We start from the raw sequence: 20,423 nt of genomic DNA, 5'->3' as shown, positions 1-20,423 counted from the left end.
TCACCTCCCGCACTACTTGCCCCACTGAATCTTTCTGCACTCACAAGTCATTCTCAGGCCTCAGCAGTTTCTGAGATTTAGTGTTATCTGCAGACATTCTAAAAGACAGAACTAAAAAGAATTAAAAAGAAACAAAAATGCTTAACCATTCTTGATCACTAATGGAAAAATCTGAGCTCCACTTTAAAAGCTCAATTGCTTTAGACTTATGTTCCAGTAGGAGGAAGCAAGTGACGGTTGCCTTTCCCCCTGCAAACTATTTATGGTCTCTTTAATACTGATGCCATTTATTTTCTTCCATCGAGGGGCTTCGTTTTCCTCCCAGAAAAGATGAGAGAAAGGATAAATTTAAACTGATGGAGGGAAAGAATTCAAATCCCCCTGCTAGAGAGCTGACCATTAGGGAGTCATATCCCACATGATGGAGATCAATGCTGTGCTGTGAAGTCTTCCCATCTCCCTATTGCACAATTCTTTTTGTTCTAATGCCCAAATTAGATGATATGCTAAGTTTGAGGACGAGAAGCAGAGAACACTTTCTCCTTGGAAGGCAACATGCTTTGCTGATTTAATTAATAAATCTTTATGATATCTCGATGAAAAGAGAAGGCAAGTGTGATTAGCTTCGTTTCCTGAGGAAAGTGAAGACATGGGAAAATTAAGAAGCTCAGCCCTGGACAGATACTGACAACAGGAAGAAATTCTTTGTTTTCTGGTCTGGCATTTTGTATTAAATGAGGATAAGGAAGAGAAGAACGAGAAGTCTCGAATAGCGTGTCACGCGGCTCAGAACCCGTCCCATCCCACTTTTTCGCCTACACCTTGAATGAAGACATAGAAGGCACGCCTGGCAAACCCACCGGTGAGAAAATGGGGAGGCCATCAAGGCCCCGAAAGGTCTCAGTGGGCCGGAACAACCAAGCAAAACCAGCAGGATGAAACCAAGGGTGAGACACGTAAAATCCAGCACTTAATTTCAAAGAACCTCTTAAACAAATAGAGAAGGGAAGAGTTTAAAAGCAGTTCCCATAAAAAAGACCTGGGGCAGATACTGCAAACTGTTGGCACATGGCTGAGTTTTGTTTGGCCTTTGCAGTATTTGTGAAACAACTAAGCCAATGTCAAAAAATTGGGAGGGTAACATAAAAACCTTTTTCTGGCTTCTTGAAAAACTGATAGACCTGGCAACTTCAGGTTTGCATTCAGACATGAAAAGGTTGGTGAGAACTGAGCTGCGGTCGCCTCCTGCAGACAGGACACCCACCCCCCAGCCGATACACACCAATGCATGCCGGCCGCTCAAGCCGCGTCTTAGCTCTGCAGGGATCTGTTTGCACCTCTTGACCTGGGAGTCATTCGCATAACTGCTGGTTCAATAGAAGCCAATGGTATGACATGGCTGCCAAAAATGTCACCCAACCCAAAGAAATGGAAGAGCAGTGCCTAAACAATGACCCTTAACTTCCAGAGAGCCACAGGCTCCTTAGTGAACCTAAAAAATCAATTATCTTCTCTTCAAAAATGTTGGTCACACAAAATTTACAATTAATTTCACAGAGTTGACAGACTTCCTGAATTCCCAGTTCCCAAGTTAACAAGCCTCGTCTAGAAACTGTCCCACTGTATGTTCACACACTATGTGTATTCTTGGCCCAGAACCACATTTTAAGAGGATGCTGACATATTTCAAGGCAACCATGATAATAAAGAGTCTGGAAATCAAATCATTAAGTTGGAGAAACTAAGAATGATTAGACTACAAAAAGGACAATAATATCCATTTTAAATTTGAGAAGCTATAATAAGGAAAGGCTTACATCAGTTCAGCTGGCAAGACTAAGATCAATGAGAAGCTACAATGAGGTATATTTTACTATTTCAGTTGAGTCGAAGAAAGAAGTTTCTTACAATTCAAGCTCTACAGGACTGGAAGAGACTGTCCTGTGGAATAACAAAAGTTGTGAGTTCCCCATCACCGCAAGTCTCCAAGCAGAGCAGGGTGCTGAAATGTCAGAAATGTCATAGGAAGGGTTCCTGAACCAGGTGGAACGATGTACTCCCATTACCCAAAGCTTCCTTCTTCCAAACCAAAGTCTCGGCGAGCAGAGCTGGGGATGGTGGTACAGGAGTCCCCTCTTATCTGAGGTTTTGCTTTCCATGGTTTCAGTTATGTAAAGTCAACTGAATCTGAAAATATTTATTGGAAAATGCCAGAAATAAACAATTTATAGGCTTTAAATTGTGTGCCATTCTGAAATATCACACCAGCCTGGGACGTGAATCATCCCTCTGCCCAGCGTATCCAAGCTGTTCATGCCACCGGCCCCGTGGCGATGGCGTGGCTGTCTTGGCTAACAGACGGTACTGCAGCGCTTGTGTCAAGTAGCCCTTATTATACTTCAGAATGGCCCCAAAGGGTAAGAGTGGTGATGTGGGCCATTCGTAAATGCTGGAGAGAAGCAGTAAGGTTCCTCCTGGAAGTGAAAAGGTATGAGTGCGCTACTATCCGTGGTTTCAGGCAGCCAATCCACCAGGGGTCTTGAAACATCTCTCCCACAAATAATGGGGAGACGATTGTTATAATTCAGTTCGCCTCCCAAACTAATTAGTCTTGCTCTGATGCAATACTCACGTTGTGGCCAAGCTCCACTGAAGGGACAGAAGCTCAGTGGCTGATTCTTTCTTGGTGATTCTCACCTTACTGGGACTTGGTCAAGGTTTAGCTACTCTTGAAATTTCACATGCCAGCTGCTGCTCCTTCTAACCCACCCTCTAGTCAACTCTTTCTACCTACTTTCAAATTAGCAATTTTAATCCTTGGGAAACTGTGTAAGTTTCACTGCATATCAGATCAAGTACTTGTTGAACTGACTCATGTTATCCCACAAAGTTTCAAACATGTGGGCATTTAATTAAAGCTTTTGCCTGATTATTTCAACAGATAAAAATGGGGAGAATTCAGTGCTGTAATGATTTTGTACGAGCATCACAGTCTGGTTAGAAGAGGTCACAGACTAGACCAGTACAAGTCCACCCACGTAGGAGGCGGTCAGCAATCAAAGGCTCTCCAAAATGTGTAGCAGAGGGCTAATCAGGCAGCTGGTACTTCAGAAATATCAAGAAACTAAAGAAACTGCCTCATTGTGTCTTCAATTGCTAAATTACTCCTTTCCCACAAATAATTTTTGAGTAAGAAATACAGCTTTTCAAAAAGAGTGTTTCTGCTAAAAATGTCTTTTAAGACACCATAAATGTGAAGTGAATACTTTCCCTTATTTACACAGATAAAAGCATATCTGTTCTGGCAGAACACAAACAAGATGAAATTTATAAAAGGAAAACTTCCTTTTGTCCATATTACTGTTCTCCTCCCGAGTGTTCCTCAGAAGCTTAGGAAACAAGTTCTGAAAGCAACCTTTTCCTCTGCCCCAGCAAAGAGAAAAACCTGGGGCCTCTTGACCTATAAAACTCAGTATTTTGGAACATCCATAACTCTCCCCGGTCCGTGCCAGTCAAATAACAGTCTCCCTTCAGCAAACGGCTGGCCAGCCACGGCTGGTCAGCCAGGCTTTCACCCTTAGGAGGTGACAAGGCTAGGACTCAAGGGCTCCCGGGGGCGGGGGTGGGGGGAAGCCTCCACTTTAGCTTGCATTACAAACTGTTGGACGACAGATGGAGAGGATGACAGGAAAAGCAATTATTTCTTCTGGGCTTCCTTTTCGTCTGGATTCTAAGGAGACGAATACAAAATTCCATCACAGATTGAAATGCTATCTAAACATTCTTGAAAATTGGTCTTGCTCTCTGAAATGTGACCCGCGCTGCTCTGCGGCAACCTGTAACCTATTAACACGTGAGGCGGGACAGCCGGCACCCCTGCAGTCTGTCTGCTGCCGGCCCGGCTCTCCAACGCCGCTCGGTTGCCACCGCAGGTTAAAACACAACCGGCTAAGAGATGCATAGTTACACAGCATGACCTAACAAAAAAGTCTTGGTGGCTCATTTAGTTTACTTTCACACTCGTGGAATTTTAAATACCTGAGACTTTTATGTGTTTTAAGGTTTCTGGTGAGCCATTCTAAATACAAGCTAAATCGCAGTAAACAGTAGTGTTATCGATATTTCAAATTGTAGTATGCTGGGACTAGTTATACACAAATCAAGTTCTAAACAACTTTAAAGGAACATATGCACTAATCAAAATGATGTCTTCATGGTAAAGAGCTTTTGTTTATTTACAGTTAACAATCTCACACAGATCAAGTATTCTATACAGTTGAATAGTGTGTTATTAACGCAAGGACTGTGTGTTCTGAGAAACTGAAGATGAGGAAGATGCAGTTCTTGCCTCACGAAGCTTACAAACTAGTCAAGGGGACAGACGTGTTCACGAGTAGGTAAGTCAGAGGAGGCCAGGAAAGCCTAATGGAAAGCTTGGGGCTGTGGGACTCCGCAGGCAGAAAGGAATACAGCTAATTCATGCAGGGATACTTGGGTCAATGTTCTCATCTGCAAAATGAGAGGAGTGGACCAGATGAGTTCCAGGTCCCTTCTAGTTCTGAAATTCTGATTCCTTTGGTTTATCTAGCTATGCTGAACAGAAAAGTTCATGAAAGAAGTAATTTGAGCTGGGCCTTACATGGGTAAGGTTTTGAAATGAAGCTACTGGAAGAAAAAGAGGAGGGAAGCATCTTAGGCAAAAGGAAGAACATGATCATAGGCCGAGAAAGCACAGGGCAGGCTCACCGAGCGCTAAGTCTTCAGTATGGATAAAGCACAGGGGACAGAACTGGAAAGGCAGACTGAGGCCCTGAATGCCACCGAGGGTTCCGAAGAGGTGGACAACATGCCCACCAGATATACAGTAGGAAAGTTAAAGAACAGAATGAGGCTACAGTCTCTCTCTTACTCTTTTTTTTTTTTTTAAAGATTTTATTTATTTATTTTTAGAGAGTGGGGAAGGGAGAGAGAAAGAAGGAGAGAAACGTTGAAGTGCGAGAAATGATCCGTTGGTTGCCTCTCACAACACCCCCAGCTGGGGACCTGGCCCACAACCCAGGCATGTGCCCTGACTAGGAATCGAACCGGTGACCTTTTGGTTCACAGGCCAGCATTCAATCCACTGAGCCCCACCAGCCAGGGCCTCTTACTGTTTATTAGCTCTAAAAATCTCATTTACATGAGTCTCACCTGCCAGAGAAGCAAAGCTTCATTAGATAAAGCAACAAGGACTAAAAGTTAGGCAAAGATTAGGAAATAGGGACCAGTTTTAGGGATCTAGTATGTCTATACACAAATACTGATTGTGACAACAAGGAAGAAGGTGGACGACTTACAAATAGACCAATGGAAGATGATTAAGAGGAAAAGAAAGTCAGTCATAAAATGTGGGAAAAATAGAGGAATGGATAAAACTGAAAATACAAAAGAAAGAGACTCAACACCTGTGAGCTACCAGCAGCGGAAACAAAAATATAAGATGAGAAAATTTCTACACAGGATTATACCCCCAACCCCCTTCCAAAAACCTGGGTAGCATAATTAACATTTTAAGAAATCAGCTGCACCGACTGACAGCTGTCAGCGGGGGGCGGGCTTCGGGCGCTGGGTGAACAGGTGAAGGGAGGGGACCCAGTGATGGAAGGAGACTGGACTTTTGGTGGTGAACACGCACTACAATATACAGACGATGAATTACACAATTGTACACTTGAAACCTATATAATTTTATTAACCAATGTCATCCCAATAAATTCAATTCAAATTTTTAAAAAAGAAATCAGCTGTACTAAAGAATATCAAACAGGACAAATAACAGAACTGAAGCTACTATAAAGGTGCACACCCGGACTAACTGAATTAGTATTGAAACGGGTGAACCAGACATTGTATGAGAGGAAGACTGGAAAAGACATGCTCAGCATTTCTGTTAAATGGCAATTTCTGGAATATGATGCCTAAACAGAAAAATAAAATCCAAATGAAAAGGAAAATAGTTAATAGATAACATCTGGCCCCTGAATCATTAAAGAATGCCTCCTCCCCAAATACTTTTCCCCTCATTCCCTTCCAATAGCCCTCCTTAGCTAGATCCAAAGGAAATGTAAAACTCTAAAATGAATCTACAGTTACCTGTTTGCCAAGAAAACTAGGTATGAAGTACTGTAGCTATGTCACATTATTTTTTTTTTTGCAATATATGAATGTTATTTCATTGTTGATTTTTAAAAATATGTTAAAATACACATAAAACTTATCACCTTTACCACCTTTAATTGAAGTATTAAATACATTCACATCCTTGTTCAACCATCACTACCATCCATCCATCTTTTCATCTTGTAAAACTGAAACTCTACACCCATTAACAATAACCTTCCATTCTCTGCCAGTCCCTGGCAACTATCATACTTTGTCTTTATGATTTTCAGAAGAACTTCATATAGGTGGAACTCTATAGTATTTTTTTGTGACTGGATTTATTCCATTTAGCATAACGTCTTCAAGTTCATCCCTGTTATAGCATGTGTCAGAATTTCTTCCCTTTTTAAGGCTTCATAATATCCCATTGTATACATATACCATATGTTGCCGATACACTCATTTATCAATGGATACTTTGCTTCTACATTTCACCTACTGTGAATAATGCTACTATAAACATGGATATACAAGTATCTCTTCAAGACCCTGCTTTCGATTCTTTCCAGTATATACCCAGAAGTGGAATTGCTGCATCATATGGTAATTCTATTTTTTAATTTTTTTTGAGGCACCTCCTTACTGTTTTACACACTGCTATACATTTTACATTCCACCAACAGTGCAAAGGGTTCCAATTTCTCCATATCTTCACTAACATTTTTGTTTTCTGTTTTTTTGGTTGTAGTCACCCTACTGGGTGTGAGGTTGTATCTCACGGTAGTTTTGCTTTGCATTTCCCTAATAATTAATGATGATGAGCATCTTTTCACGTACTTACTAATTTTGTATCTTCTTTGGAGAAATGTCTCAAGTCCTTTGCCCATAGCTAATTGGGCTGTTTGTTCTTTATGTTTTTTAAGACTTTATTTGTAAAGAGCAGGGAAGGGAGAGAGAAAGAGGAGAGAAACATCAATATGTAAGAGATATATCAATTGGTTGCTTCTTACACACCCCAAACAGGGACCTGGCCTGCAACCCAGGCGTGTGCCCTGACTGGGAATCGAACTGGTGACCTTTTGGTTTGCTGGCCCGCACTTAGTCCACTGAGCCACACCGGCCAGGGCTGTTTGGTTATTTTTGCTGTTGTTGTTAGGAGTTCTCAATATATTTTGGATATTAATCCCTTATCAGATATATGATTTGCATATAGTTTTTCTCATTCTGTAGGTTGCCTTTTTTCTGTTGTTACTGTCTTTTGATGCAGAGGTCGCTGCTATATTTTGCAGCAATAAAAGTAATACCAAAAGCCCAACAACTTAGCTGATAGATAAAAGTTGCAACCACATTTAGGCATAGTACTCAAAATGTAGGAGGGCAAAAGAAACATCTGATACTCATGCTAAAGAGAAGGAAATTTTGGTTTTCTCACTTCAGCTTGCATGCTCACTACAGCCTGGGTGAGCTGTGCTGATATGTCCCTGGCCCAAGGGACACTGAGTGACTTCCTGTCTTGGTCTGGGCGGCCTACCTCTGTTACTAGCAGTACAAGTCATGTATGTTTCCTGCTGTGTATGGGTCAGAGCAATAAGATGGCATTCTGGCCCTGGCCAGTGTGGCTCAGTGAGTTGGGCATCATCAGGCAAACCAAAAGGTTATGGGTTCAGTCCCAGGTCGGGGCACGTACAAGAGGCAGCCAATTGATGTTTCTCTCTCCCATCAGCGTTTCTCTCCTTCCTTTTCCCTCCCTATAAAATCAATAAGCATGTCCTCAGGTGAGGACAAAAAAAAAAAAACAGTGCTCCATTAGGAGACAGTTCAACACTGGTCACTTAATCATTGGGTTTTGAAGAAATTAGGGGAGTATAATAAGGAAAAATAAGTTACTTACTTGCCTGCCATCTTGCCCCACATTTGTTTGACCTCTTACAACAGTTCGAATGTTGTCATCCAGTCTCCTAGCAAAAAAGTTAAAGGATAAAATCATTAAAATAATCTCTATACTGGATTGACCAAAAGAAAAAAAGTTAGTAACTAATCCAGCAACTTCTGCAGATTGTACCTACTCGTTCAGAGAACCAAGCAAGCTTGAATGGTGTAAGGAAGGCTGAGGCCTCAGACCAGGAGCAGCGGCAGTAGCGTAAGAGCCAGGCCCAGCACAGACCGACGCACCGTCTTTGTTTTTTAAAAAGGGCTATTTTCACTTAATATTGAGAGCTGTCCAAAAGGACCCATATAACTTTTAGTATTTTTCCTGGAGTAAACCAGAAATGAAAAAGTTGCTGAAACTTTATGGGAAGAAGCCAGAGAATTCAAATTACCCCACATAAATTCCTTCCTCAGTAACTTCCTCTGGAACCTTAATAGGGATAAGGAGCCAGGGTAATATATGAAATCAGTGCTTTGCCTTCTGGGCCCCCATTGTGCAATCTACGTAGGAGACAGATCTGTAGCCTCCAGTTCCTCTTTCTCCTGTGGCTCAATGGGGCCATTTAATGATGGCATCTCAATCAAAGAAATTTATTTTAGTCAATTCCATTTTCACTTGAAGAATCCATTGAAGGTATGGGGGCGGGAAAGTGGAAAGTAAGTGGCTCACAAGTGATTTCTGGATCACCAGAGAATTTCCATTATCTGGACAAACCGTGAACAACTTAGTGGTCTCTACTGGAATTGTTACAGCAAACGTCCACCTAAATGATGAACAGGCTTCTCTGCACTTCCTAAGGCATCCAATTGAACAAAACATTAATAATAGAGGTCTGTACCAAAAAAATCCAAAGGTTGAAAGGGAAAAAAAAATTATCTCCTGGATTCAAAATAAAGCCTTCTCCTTATCAGAAGTTTTAAAGAAATCTATTTTTAATGCCATAAGCCATTATGATAATAATTACAATGAATAAACAAACACTGAGTACCATGTGTCAAAACTAGAAGTTCAGATGTGAACAAACCAAAACAAGGCTATTGGGCGGGGAGGACCCTTGATGACCATCCTAGACGATGACATCCTAGGTTAGTTAATCAAGATGTTCAATCCTGAGCCACCATCACCCGTGCTGACCAGCAAATCTGACCTCCCTGGTAGGTGGTATGTGGCCAAGGGATATACGTATATGCCCTTATTCACATCTAAGCCACGGGAATTTCAAAAAATGTAAATCTAGGGAAATAAAGCCATTAAAATTATAGTAGAAATGCTTTTGCCACCTTTTATAATCAACTGTTTTGAAGAGCCTGTTATAGCTTCCTTCCCTTTTTATACATATTTGAAGACTGATGAAAGAATCAAGTTCTTTGCCACAGCCTTGTATAAAAACCCAGATTTAGCCCTGAGTGGTGCGGCTCAGTGGATTGAATGCTGGCCTGCAAACCAAAGGGTCACTGGTTCGATTCCCAGTCAGGGCACATACCTGAGCTGCGGGCCAGGACCCCAGTGGATGGCGCGCAGGAGGCACCCACACATTGATGTTACTCTCCCTCTCTTTCTCTTTCTCCTCCCCTGTCTAAAAATAACTAAATAAAATCTTTAAAAACACACACATACACACAGAGATTTAAAAGAATTACTTATTTATTCAATATTTTATGTATTCATTGTATTTTTAGGAGGGGGGGAGAGGGAGAAAGAGAGGGAGAGAAATATTGATGGGAGAGAGAAAAACAGCCATCGGTTGCCTCTTGTACATGCCCCATCTGTGGATGGAACCCGCAACCCAGGCACATGCCCTGACTGGGGACTGAACTGGTGACCTTTCACTTTGTGGGACGATGCGCAACCAACTGAGCCATACTGGTCTGGACAAAAATTATTTTTTTTTAAAAATTACCACCTAGAGCAAACCTGACATTTTTGTGTTCTCACAGACAAGTGTGATCTAGAATGTGATTAACAAAATTAACAATATCTTTATTATTAATAATCATATAGTATTACTTACCTTATTTTCAGTCTAATCTTGTTCACAACTTCATCTATGTTTGCCAGAGACTACAATAGAGAAGAAAAAGTGCCAGCTATTATTTCACTTCCTGGAATTCCTCTTTTACAGGGAAATGATGAGCTACAATGGCTATTTATGACATCTCAGAAAATTTAATTATAGAGTATGATTCAACTTTTACTTAAAAAAAATTTTTTTTTTTTTAAGTATAGCAGTAGTTGGCAACCACTGTAAAAATCCAGCTTGGTGTCTATCTTTTGTAAGTAAAGTTTTATTGGAACACAGCTGTGCCCATTCATTTATCTATTATCTATAGCTGGCTTTGAGTTACAAAGGCAAGTTGAGTAATTGCAACAGAGACTGGTCCACAAATCGTAAAACATCTACTATCTAGCCCCTTACAGAGAGTTTGCCTGACCCCTGGTATATATAATCACGAAAAATTCATTCAACAAATATAGCAATGGAAATGAATGCATACACACATACAACTACATGGATAAATCTTACTAATATAATGTTGCACGCACACACAAAAAGCTAGACAACAAGGGTATATATACTGTAGGGTTTCATTCATATAGTTCAAAAATGAGTGAAACTATTCTCTCACGTTGGAAGCCAAGATGGTGGTTCTCTTCGGGGGGAGATAAAAAGATGTTTCATTTCTTGCTCTGCATGGTGGTTACATGATTGAATTCATTTTGTGAAAATTCATCAAGTTATACATTTAAGATTTGTGCATTCCTCCACATTATGTAATAATTCAATCAATCAGTCAATCAATCAATTAATATTTTCTAAGTGTATAGGTCCACTAAGAAAAAAGTCGGGAAGGATAAATACTTGTAATCTATAGTAGTAGCTGGAAACTATGAAATCAGTAGCAGTAGTTGTAATCTATGAAAAGGAAAAATTTTTAATTTTCCTTTTTTTTGCCTAAGTGTTTTCTAATTGCTCTATATTGACTATGCACTGCTATTGTAAATATAATAAAGTTATTTCTGTTTGTAAGACAATGACTATAAAAACAAATGGGCTATTTCCAACTTCAGCAGGCAAAAAAAAGTGAGGAAATGGTGCCCCCTAATGGAATAGAGATGGTACAATTTTATAGCACCGTTGTTACCCACACTCTTAAAATGTCATTTAGTAAGTCCTCTTTCTTCTGCCAACAGATGTATTACCTGAGAAAGAATTGGAGGTGACGCAAGAACTGCACTTATAAAATGCCACCGGCAACCTGCACTGGCAGGAGGAGCCAGGAGCCTGCCAGGAGCAGGTCTGCTAAGGAAATCAGGTCACAAGTGCTAGAGACAGATGGGCCCGCTCACGTCTCCTCTACTGTTCTGACAAAGCCCGTGGTTACTCAGAATTTTCAGAAATCCAAGAACAGACTGAGGTAAAACTAAATCTCAGAAAAGAGAAGGTATTTTAATTGAGGAATCCTCTGCCAAGTCTGTCATCTCAAAACACCACTGTGAAACAGGACCTGAGTTGTCAGAGGACCTGGGTTTGGCAAATCTCTGCCACTAACAAATTTGATGTATATCTAGAGGGCAAGCCATCTAACCTCTCTGAGTTTCTATTTCCTCATATGCAAAACAGGCATATCTCTACCAGAACCCATTTCTTTAAAAAAAAGAAAAAAGGTACTTTAAAAAAACTATTTAAAAAATGTTAACAGTTGGGGAATTAGGATGAAGGGTAGCCATGAATCCTTTGAACTATTCTTGTATCTTTTCTAAAACTGAGAAATTATATCAAAATTAAACATTGTAATCTATTTTATCTATTGATTTTAAGAGAGAGAGGGAGGGAGAGTAAGGGAAAGAGGGAGAAAGCAACAGGGGGTGGAGAGAGAAAAAAACATCATTTTGTTGTTCCACTTATTTATGCATCCATTGGTTGGTTGCTCCCTGAATGTGCCTGACCGGGTATTAAACCCATAACCTTGATATATCAGGACAATGCTCTCACCAACTGAGCTAGCCGGCCAGGGCTGTAATCTATTTTAAACCAGTAAAACATGTACAGGACCAAAAATTCAAATAGAAAAGGGCAGATAGTGAAAAGCAAGGTTTCCTCTCCCCAGGCCACCTCCCAGGTCTCCTCTCCAGGGGCAATGCTTTGGTCAGATTTCATTCGCACATTCTCAAGATGTCTGTGTATTTAAAGTACATCCATAACTTATATCCCCTTCTTTACATAAATGCACATTGTCCTGCACCATGCTTTTTTCACTTAATAATATAACTTGAAGGTCATTCCACATTGGTAAATATTGATTTTTGGTGGTACGTAACCATTCCTTAAATTTAATGCTCCTCAGACACGTAGGTCTTGCTTGCACCATAACAATTTTTCTAAAAAGAATAATTCTATGTATATTATGCCTTCAGGTGTTCAACTCCATTTAAAAAATAAAAAACCTGGGAATGATCTAAATAGTCATCAACAGAAAAATTAAATAAATTAGGCCACATACAATCAATGGCCTTTTTGCCACCACCAAAGACACTGGGTAGGGTGGCTCTGAAACAACAAATGTTACTTATGATAGCAGGCTAATTAAGGGAAAACACTTAAAAATATCAAGTATCCCACGAATACAGATTTTTAAAAAACAGAAAAAAATAATCTAAAATTATAATGCTTGACTGAATGTTAGGTGGACCCATGGGTGACCACTTGCTCATTATCTTCCAGGTTTTTTAAATTTATTTATTGCTTTTAGAGAAACAGGGGAGGGTGGGGCAAGAGAGAGAGAGAAACGTTGATTTGTTGTTCCACTTATTTATCCATTTATTAGTTGCTTCTTGTACATGCTCTGACCAGGGATCGAACCTGCAACCTTGACGTATCAGGACAAAGCTCTGAGACCTGAGCTCCCTGACCAGGGTTATCTTCCAGATTTTCTACTGGGGAAGCAAAAGGGAAATGGTGCTCACTTGTAATGTGGATCTGTTCTGTGATACTCTTCTAGACATTTTACAAAAATGATTTCTCTTAATCCTCTCAACCATACAAAGCATGCTCTTTTCCTCTTCAGTGTGAAGAATGGGACATAAGCTCTGAAAGGACAGATGCTTGGTCCAAGTTCATGGATGCTGTAATTGGCTGAGGTCTGTCAGACTCCTGGGTCTCTGCTCTTTTTCACTCTACCATGCTACTTCTAATACAGTGGTTCTTGACCTAGTTTTTCTGAACCCCAATAAACCTGAGGAGTATGACACACTCCCTGCTATCAGCTCAGTGCCTCGCCATGGCAGTGATTCTCATTGGGGTTGAGGCCTCTCGGGCAGTTGGGAAAACGCCCCATAGGAATCCAGATTGGCTACCCTGGGCGGAGGTGATACATCTCCTCTTTGAGGATCACTCATCTAGTTCTGTTGTAATGTGGTTGTACAATGTTCATTCTATCATTTAAAAATGTCTTAATTATTGAAAAGTATTTTCTATTTCTAATGGCAATCCTTGCTGATTACAGAAAATATATAAAATCACCCTCATCCCCAGCAGAACATAGTCACCATTAGCATTTTGGTATATTGCCTTCTTCAATTCTTTCTATGCAAATACTACATGGCTTTAAAAAAATGTAAACTGAGCCCTGGCTGGTGTGGCTCAGTGGACTGAATACTGACCTGTGAACCAGAGGGGGCACATACTTGGGTTGCTGGCCAGGTCCCCAGTAGGGGGCGCACAAGAGGTAACCAGGCATTGGTGTTTCTCTCCCTATCTCTCTCTCTCTGTCTAAAAATAAATAATTTTTTAAAAAAAATTAAACTGATGTGATAAGTAGTTTGGCATCTTATTTTTTTTCTCTTAAAAATGCAGATGCAGAGCATTTGGAGGGATCATTAAAAATTCTGTATAAAAATTCCCTGACTCTTTTTCAAAGTTCTTAATTATATCAGTGTTTATTTTTTAAAATTTCATGTTTCCTTAATCAAACCTCTAGTAAACACATGATACATGCTTTTCTTCAGTTTTCTACTAGGAGACAATAAACCCATCTACATTTCAGAACCACCCAGGAGCCCTGTAAACACAGAAACTGGGGTTCCCCACACGTGGACCTGGTGAGTCATGAACATCCAAGGATCTGCCCCACACTCAGTCCTGCCTCCAGCCAGCCACACACATGCAGCAGTTGCCATTCAATAGGAACACATACATACCCTCCTCCTTGGAGTGGCACTAAATTTGTTCTTGATATATTGACATCTATTTTAAATACTCTAAACTCATAATTCACAAGTATTTACTGCAAGTCAATGAGGTATATGGATGGGTTTTGCCCAAGACACAGCAGTAACGGAAAGAAATTATAAATCATACCACCAGTTTCTATTACCTTTCCTTAAGATCCATGGGAATCTGGGTTGGAAGGTGAACTGCTAAGTGTAAATCTGGGATTGGGGAAATAAAGGTAACTCTGGGTCATAAATTTTCTGGGTGACCTAAGAAACTTCACTACGCATCATCATGCACATGGGGGCATAATAAGACAGGGCATATAACTGAATCTGTGGAACAACCAAATTGGTTTAGAAACAAATACACACAGAAACCTATCAGTAAGATGTGAGAATATCGAGTGGTTTCCCACATAATTTTCAAATCTAACACTTACTTTTGTTTTGGTGGGTCGACAATCTTGATAGGGTGGAGTGTATGAAATATTTTCATGGTTAAAGCTATCATTATATCAGTTGTTCTCAAATGTCTATGTCCAGCTAATTCCCAGAATTCCTTTTTCGTAGAAAAGAATGAGCTCTAAAGGCTATCTGCGAAATCTCATAAAGGACAATCACATAACAGGATGCCATGCATTCCAACTTTATTTTAAAAAACATGTCCTTAGAAAAAGTTGAGAAGAATTTATGCCAAGATAGTAACAGTCATGGGGGTTATGAGGCTTCAGATTCAAATACTACCCACTGCTTATTTCTACCTGGATGGACCAAATACATTCAAACTGAGCTCACCTTTACACCCTACTCATCGCCTACTTACCACTGAAACCTGTTTTTCCTCTTTGCTCCCAATATAGGGCAAAGGTGCCGGCATCCACTCAGTCTGCCAGACTAGAAATCAAAGTTCAAAACCCTTCCTTTGGCTGACAGCGCACAGCTCACTGTCATTTCCTCACGGACTCCTTTCGGGATCCCTCAGACCAGGTGAGGCCCGGGTGCCCTGCTGTCCCAGGATTCAGCACGTTTCCTTCGGGGCAGGGCACACACACTGCAGCTGAGCGATCCTCATCGCTGTGCCCCATTATCCTCATCATGAAACAGGCATGTTCACAGTGGAGAATTTATCATTTGTTAGGTGTGTACTGTGTTGCCAGGTACATAGTAAGCACCCAATAAATGTAAACGATTATTATAGTTTTACTAGAGGTTAGAACTCTTCCAAGAGCAAGTAACAAATAATTAATAGTTATACAAACAAGTCATGGTAAAGTCATAGTAATTTGCTTATAGTCTGTTAAAGGTGTAATCATTATCTATTAAGGTAGACTGGAAGCTCTATATTGGGAAGGAGCGTTCACCTCTGTAGCCGCAGATTTCTTACAGAGGTAGGCAGAGGAGGTAATTTATGCTGAGTTAATGAGAGAATTTTAGGCTCTACCTCCCTTCAACCACAGAATTCTGTGTCTTCTGCCTCCTAAATGGCTCTCAGATGTTGTTCTCTCCATTCCAGCCTCTGTTCAGGCTTTCATCGTCCCTCTTCCGTGATCTGCCTTGGCAGCCTGCTAGCTGGTCCTCCTGCCTCCAGCTCTGCCTCGCCCAGTTCACCCTCCACATTGCTGCTAGATGGAATTTGTAAAATGTGAATCTGATCCAGTCATTGCCATCAACAGTCCTTCAGTAAACACCCACTGCCCATAGGAACAGTCTCCAGAGGAGGGGTGTGCATCTCCAAGGGATCTGCAATAATACCCATCGTGGTGCGAGAAGAAAATATTAAGACCTCTATTTTCATTCTTTATTTATATAGCAAACAGTACTAAAACCTAATGTATTTAAGATTGGTGCTAGGATATATGTGTAATACTTTGGGGGGAACAGGCTTAAGATTTAGCCCAGCCAAAATCAGATGTGTGGAAAATATTTAAGGGCACAATTTCTAATAATATGCTCACTCTACAAAGAATTTCACTCTAACACAATAACAGTATTTGGTATTAGTGACTCCACCCCCCAAATGGTTACAATGAAGTTTGGTTTGAATCACTCCTTGTCTATTAAGGCCCCTTGGATTATATAGTATAACACATGAATCAAAACCTTCAGGAAGAGCCAGAAGCCATTGAAATTACTTACTTGCTCTGTGGGGAACAGGGTATTGATATACTCCACAGCATTGAAATCTGCTCGATCTAGAGGATCCTGGCTTGGAAATACCTACATAAAAATAGATTAGAAATAACTGTCATCTTCCTGTCTTGTTTCACATATTTTTTCTTTCCTCCCTTCTGGGTGGTAAATTATATTTATAAGACTTGACATACAACAGATGCTCAATAAAATATCTGTTAAAGTAAATCTTTAATTTTCACCAATATCTGTAATTTTAACATCTTGGATCTTGGTGCAACCAACAGAATGTGCAACAGTGAAGAGTTCCACAGTAGTCAACAAAATCCCAACGACAAGGAAAAATAAATGGGCATTGTACAAATCAGATTAAACCAGCTGGTGACATGGTTGTTTTAATAAAGTCTTGATAAGAGATGTATGCACTATGTTTCAATGAGGTCTCAGCAACAGAATTCACTATGCGCTGAAGCAATTCTTATGTTTCAGACAGGGCCAGGAAATGAAGAGCTGGCAGTTAGGAACTGTCCACTCTAACAGAAAAAGGAATGCTGTCTCCTGAGAAACATAGCTAACTCCCTTGAAAAACTGCAACTTGAGCCCTGGCTGGTGTCGCTCAGTGGATTGAGTGCTGGCCTGCAAACCAAAGGATCATTGGTTCAATTCCCAGTCAGGGGACATGCCTGGGTTGCAGGCCAGGTCCCCCAGTAGGGGGCACATGAGGGGCAACCACACATTGATGTTTCTCTCACTCTCTTTCTCCCTCTCTTCCCCTTCTCTGAAAATAAATAAAACCTTAAAAAAAAAATGCAACTTGAACACAGTGGATTATAAAAGTAGTCAAGAGATACCCTGGGTGGTGAATTTCAACAGCTCAGTGTTGTTTCTGGTTAGCAAATTCTTTTCTGGTATACTTATTAGATAAATCTGTGCTAGAACTCAGTCTTCGTAGTAAAAAACATGCTCTCCTAAAATTCTTGTCAAATACTGACTGTATCATTTGTTTCTTCTACTAGAGCCCACTGGGTCCAAAGAGCAAATGTCTTTTTCCAGCCAACGGAGGTGAGAGGGGAGCAGTGTTGCCTGAGAGAAAACCTTCGCCCAGTGGGCTGGCATTCTCAGGATGTGCCAAATGAGCTCTGTATGGGTAATCCAACCACTCCTAGAAAAACACACATCCAAAAATCTATAAATGGGACAATACAAATAAATGGCTTGGTACAGTGGCAGATCCATAGTAAGTGTTAATGTTTAATAAATATTAGCTATTAGTATATATATTATATAAGTAACATTAAGTAATAGTATAATGCTTTACTTTAAATGTGGCATAACCCCTTTTCTAAAATCGTATGCCTGCCAATTCTTTGAAGAGAGATCGTCTCCCTTTATAAGGAGGAATACTCTCTACAAGGGTCTACATCGATTTTCAACCTTTTCCATCTCATGGCACACATGAACTAATTTTACTAAAATTCTGCGGCACACCAAAAAATATATAGTTTGTCAATCTGATTTTTAAAAAAGGTGTAATTTTGACTTATTCACACCGGATGGTTATTGTGTTGGCTGATGTCATTTTTTTTTATTTGAAAATCTAAGGGAAAAGCGGTCAGTGCCTCTGGCAAGTCAGGTAGTGCATGTTTTAAAAACTCTTGCGGCACACCAGCTGAAAACCGCTGGTCTAAACCTCTATTGCTAATAGCATTACTCTTTCAAAAAACTCAATAAACTGGAAAAGGGAATTTAGTCAACTAAAGAGCCCCTGCAGGGGAGGGCGACTTCCTGGGAATATTCTTCAACCCAACCCAAACTGGTCAGCAGCAGAAATTCTCAACCACTGGAGTACGGTGAAGGGATGCAGCTCCAATCTTTTCCCCTCTGCTCCGCGATTCGCTTTGGAAATTCAAGTTACGCCCTCCCCTCAGTGGGGCGTCACGCACCAGCAGCTGGACTGAGAATCGCGAGTAGCGGCACACCAGCCTGGGAAGTGAGTGAGCAGCTCTAAACCGGCGCCCCCCCGCCCCCGCCCCCCACCCCGAAATCTGAGGTTGCAACCCCTGACGTCCCATCTTCCAGGTTCATCCTTTCGGGAAGTACAGCTTCTTTGCCCAAACGCACTAGGATGCCCCACCCTCCAAAGACGATCAAGGCCTTAGTAGAGGCTTCCTCCCTTCCCTAGATTCCGAAACCCCTTCCCATCACCACCTTCTCCCAAACCTTTCCTTTCCCTTCTGTGCGTCCAAAGACCACCCCTCAGTCCAAAGACCGCTTCTACCCCGCTCCACCCCAGGTCACACCCCCCGAGCTACCCGGTCCTCCGCACTCTCCTCCCCTCAGGGGGGCGGAACGCTCACCTGCTCTATGGCGAGCTGCACGTCGGGCGTGAGCTGCAGCACGGCTTCCAGCTCCTCCACGAACTCCAGTTCCTCTTCCTCCATCATCCCGCCGCGCAGCTCCCGGCGGGCGCACACCCCGATCCCGAGTCGGGCCTCTTGAAGTCACCCAAGCCGCAGAACAGCAACTCCCCGGTTGCAGCGATCAGGGAAGCCTGGGCTCTGTCAGCCAGCCGGGAGCTTCCGGGAGCCAGGCACTTCCGGGATCCGGGGCACTCTGGGATAGCGGAGGACTGACCTCTGCTTGTCCGGACGCGGTAATTTCTGTCACGTCCCAGGAGTCTTCCGGGACAGCCCCGTAGTCGGCGTCCGCTACCTGACTCCTCCGCTCTCCTTAAGGTGGTGGGGACCCTCGTCACCTCGCCGAAGGGCCCTGACATTGGGGAGGGCCTGGCCGTCCCTGCAGGACCCCCGTGAGAGTGAGCCCCCAGCACCGTTGCGACCGACCGACTGCAACCCTCACGGGCCGCGCCTCGCAGCCGGCGATCCTTCCGCTCCCAGGGCCCCCTTGGTCAGTGGCAGTAGCTGTCCCCCTGCCATTGGGGGAGAACTGATACCAGCTGGTAAGTGGCGACGTTGCCAAAGACAATATGTAGGATGAGAAAGCGTCCACCTTCGGAATTACGTTCCCCGGTGTCAAGCCTCTAGGCAGAGATTTCTGGAGGTGTCCGCAGCTTCCTCCTTGGGGTAGGGGTGGGGAGAGGGAGATCCAGCCCGGCGCTGGGGAAATGTTTACTTTCTGAGGCTCAACCTGACGTCGAAGTCCCATTTCACGACTGATAAGCAGTGTAATCTTGAACAAATTACTCCACCTGCTTAGCCTGCAAGGCTATGGTGAGGGTTAAATATAAAAAGCACTATGCAAATTTAAGCTCGTAAGACAGGTAATATTAGGGTGTCTATTTCTTTTGCACCACAAAGAAGAAGACACCAGATCACCCTGTGGAACCACTTTTCCTCCAGACATTTAGAACAACGAGGAAATTGCAGCCAACGAACGGTAGAGCTGTTTTACCAGTTAAACGTGAAACTCGATAATGGAAGAGTCCCTGGCCCCTCTGAACCTTTTTTTTTTTTAATTTTATTTTATCAAAGTTACAGTAAAGATGGAAACAACATAATTTCTAACAATAAAGGGAGGCTTAAAATATAAATCAGCAATACAATAGAATATTATTGATTCATAAAATCATAGCTTTTAAAAATTATTTAATGATGTTGAAAAATATGCATAAAATATTTCAGAAAGCAAAATGTATAGCATGGCCCCAGTTTATGTGTGTGTGTATTCTGTGCCTAGAAAAATGATAGCAAAGAAATAGTACTTTCCTGCAGGTGATAGAATGCCTGTTCTTTGTACATTTTCCCAAAATGTCTACCGTGAGCCTGTAGTACTTTTATAAAGAGGAAATTCCTTTTTAAAAAAAGGAAAAGGTAACTATATCTACCTGTCTTAGATTTTTTCATTTTTTACATTAAGAAAGAACTTACATAGAGTACAGTTTACCCATTTAGTTTATAATGATGTGGTCTTGATAGCTGTGTATAGCCCTGTAACCACCATCATTGTCAAGTCCCAGGACAGTTCCATCCTCCCCTCCTCCAGTTTTCTC

The 20,423-nt window shown here is 41.6% G+C and overlaps 1 protein-coding gene across 2 annotated transcripts in view; it reads right to left on the bottom strand.

Moving 5' to 3' along the window:
• The window catches only part of VPS53 (VPS53 subunit of GARP complex), a 128,570-nt gene extending 109,574 nt beyond the window's left edge, over positions 1 to 18,996 (bottom strand). For both annotated transcript variants that reach the window (XM_054573284.1, XM_054573285.1), the window contains exons 1-4: positions 18,772 to 18,996; positions 16,421 to 16,501; positions 10,083 to 10,132; positions 8,033 to 8,099 (exon numbers count right to left, since the gene is read on the bottom strand). In XM_054573284.1, the coding sequence (XP_054429259.1) occupies positions 8,033 to 8,099; positions 10,083 to 10,132; positions 16,421 to 16,501; positions 18,772 to 18,858 (285 nt within the window). In that variant the 5' untranslated portion in view covers positions 18,859 to 18,996. The remainder of the gene's footprint in view (positions 1 to 8,032; positions 8,100 to 10,082; positions 10,133 to 16,420; positions 16,502 to 18,771) is intronic.
• Positions 18,997 to 20,423: the final 1,427 nt, after the last annotated feature.

The sequence above is a fragment of the Pteronotus mesoamericanus genome, unplaced genomic scaffold, assembly GCF_021234165.1.
Source record: "Pteronotus mesoamericanus isolate MK-2021 breed Mesoamerican mustached bat unplaced genomic scaffold, CSHL_Meso_final contig_246, whole genome shotgun sequence".
Classification (NCBI taxonomy): domain Eukaryota; kingdom Metazoa; phylum Chordata; class Mammalia; order Chiroptera; family Mormoopidae; genus Pteronotus; species Pteronotus mesoamericanus.
This window is presented reverse-complemented; position numbering and strand designations above follow the sequence as displayed.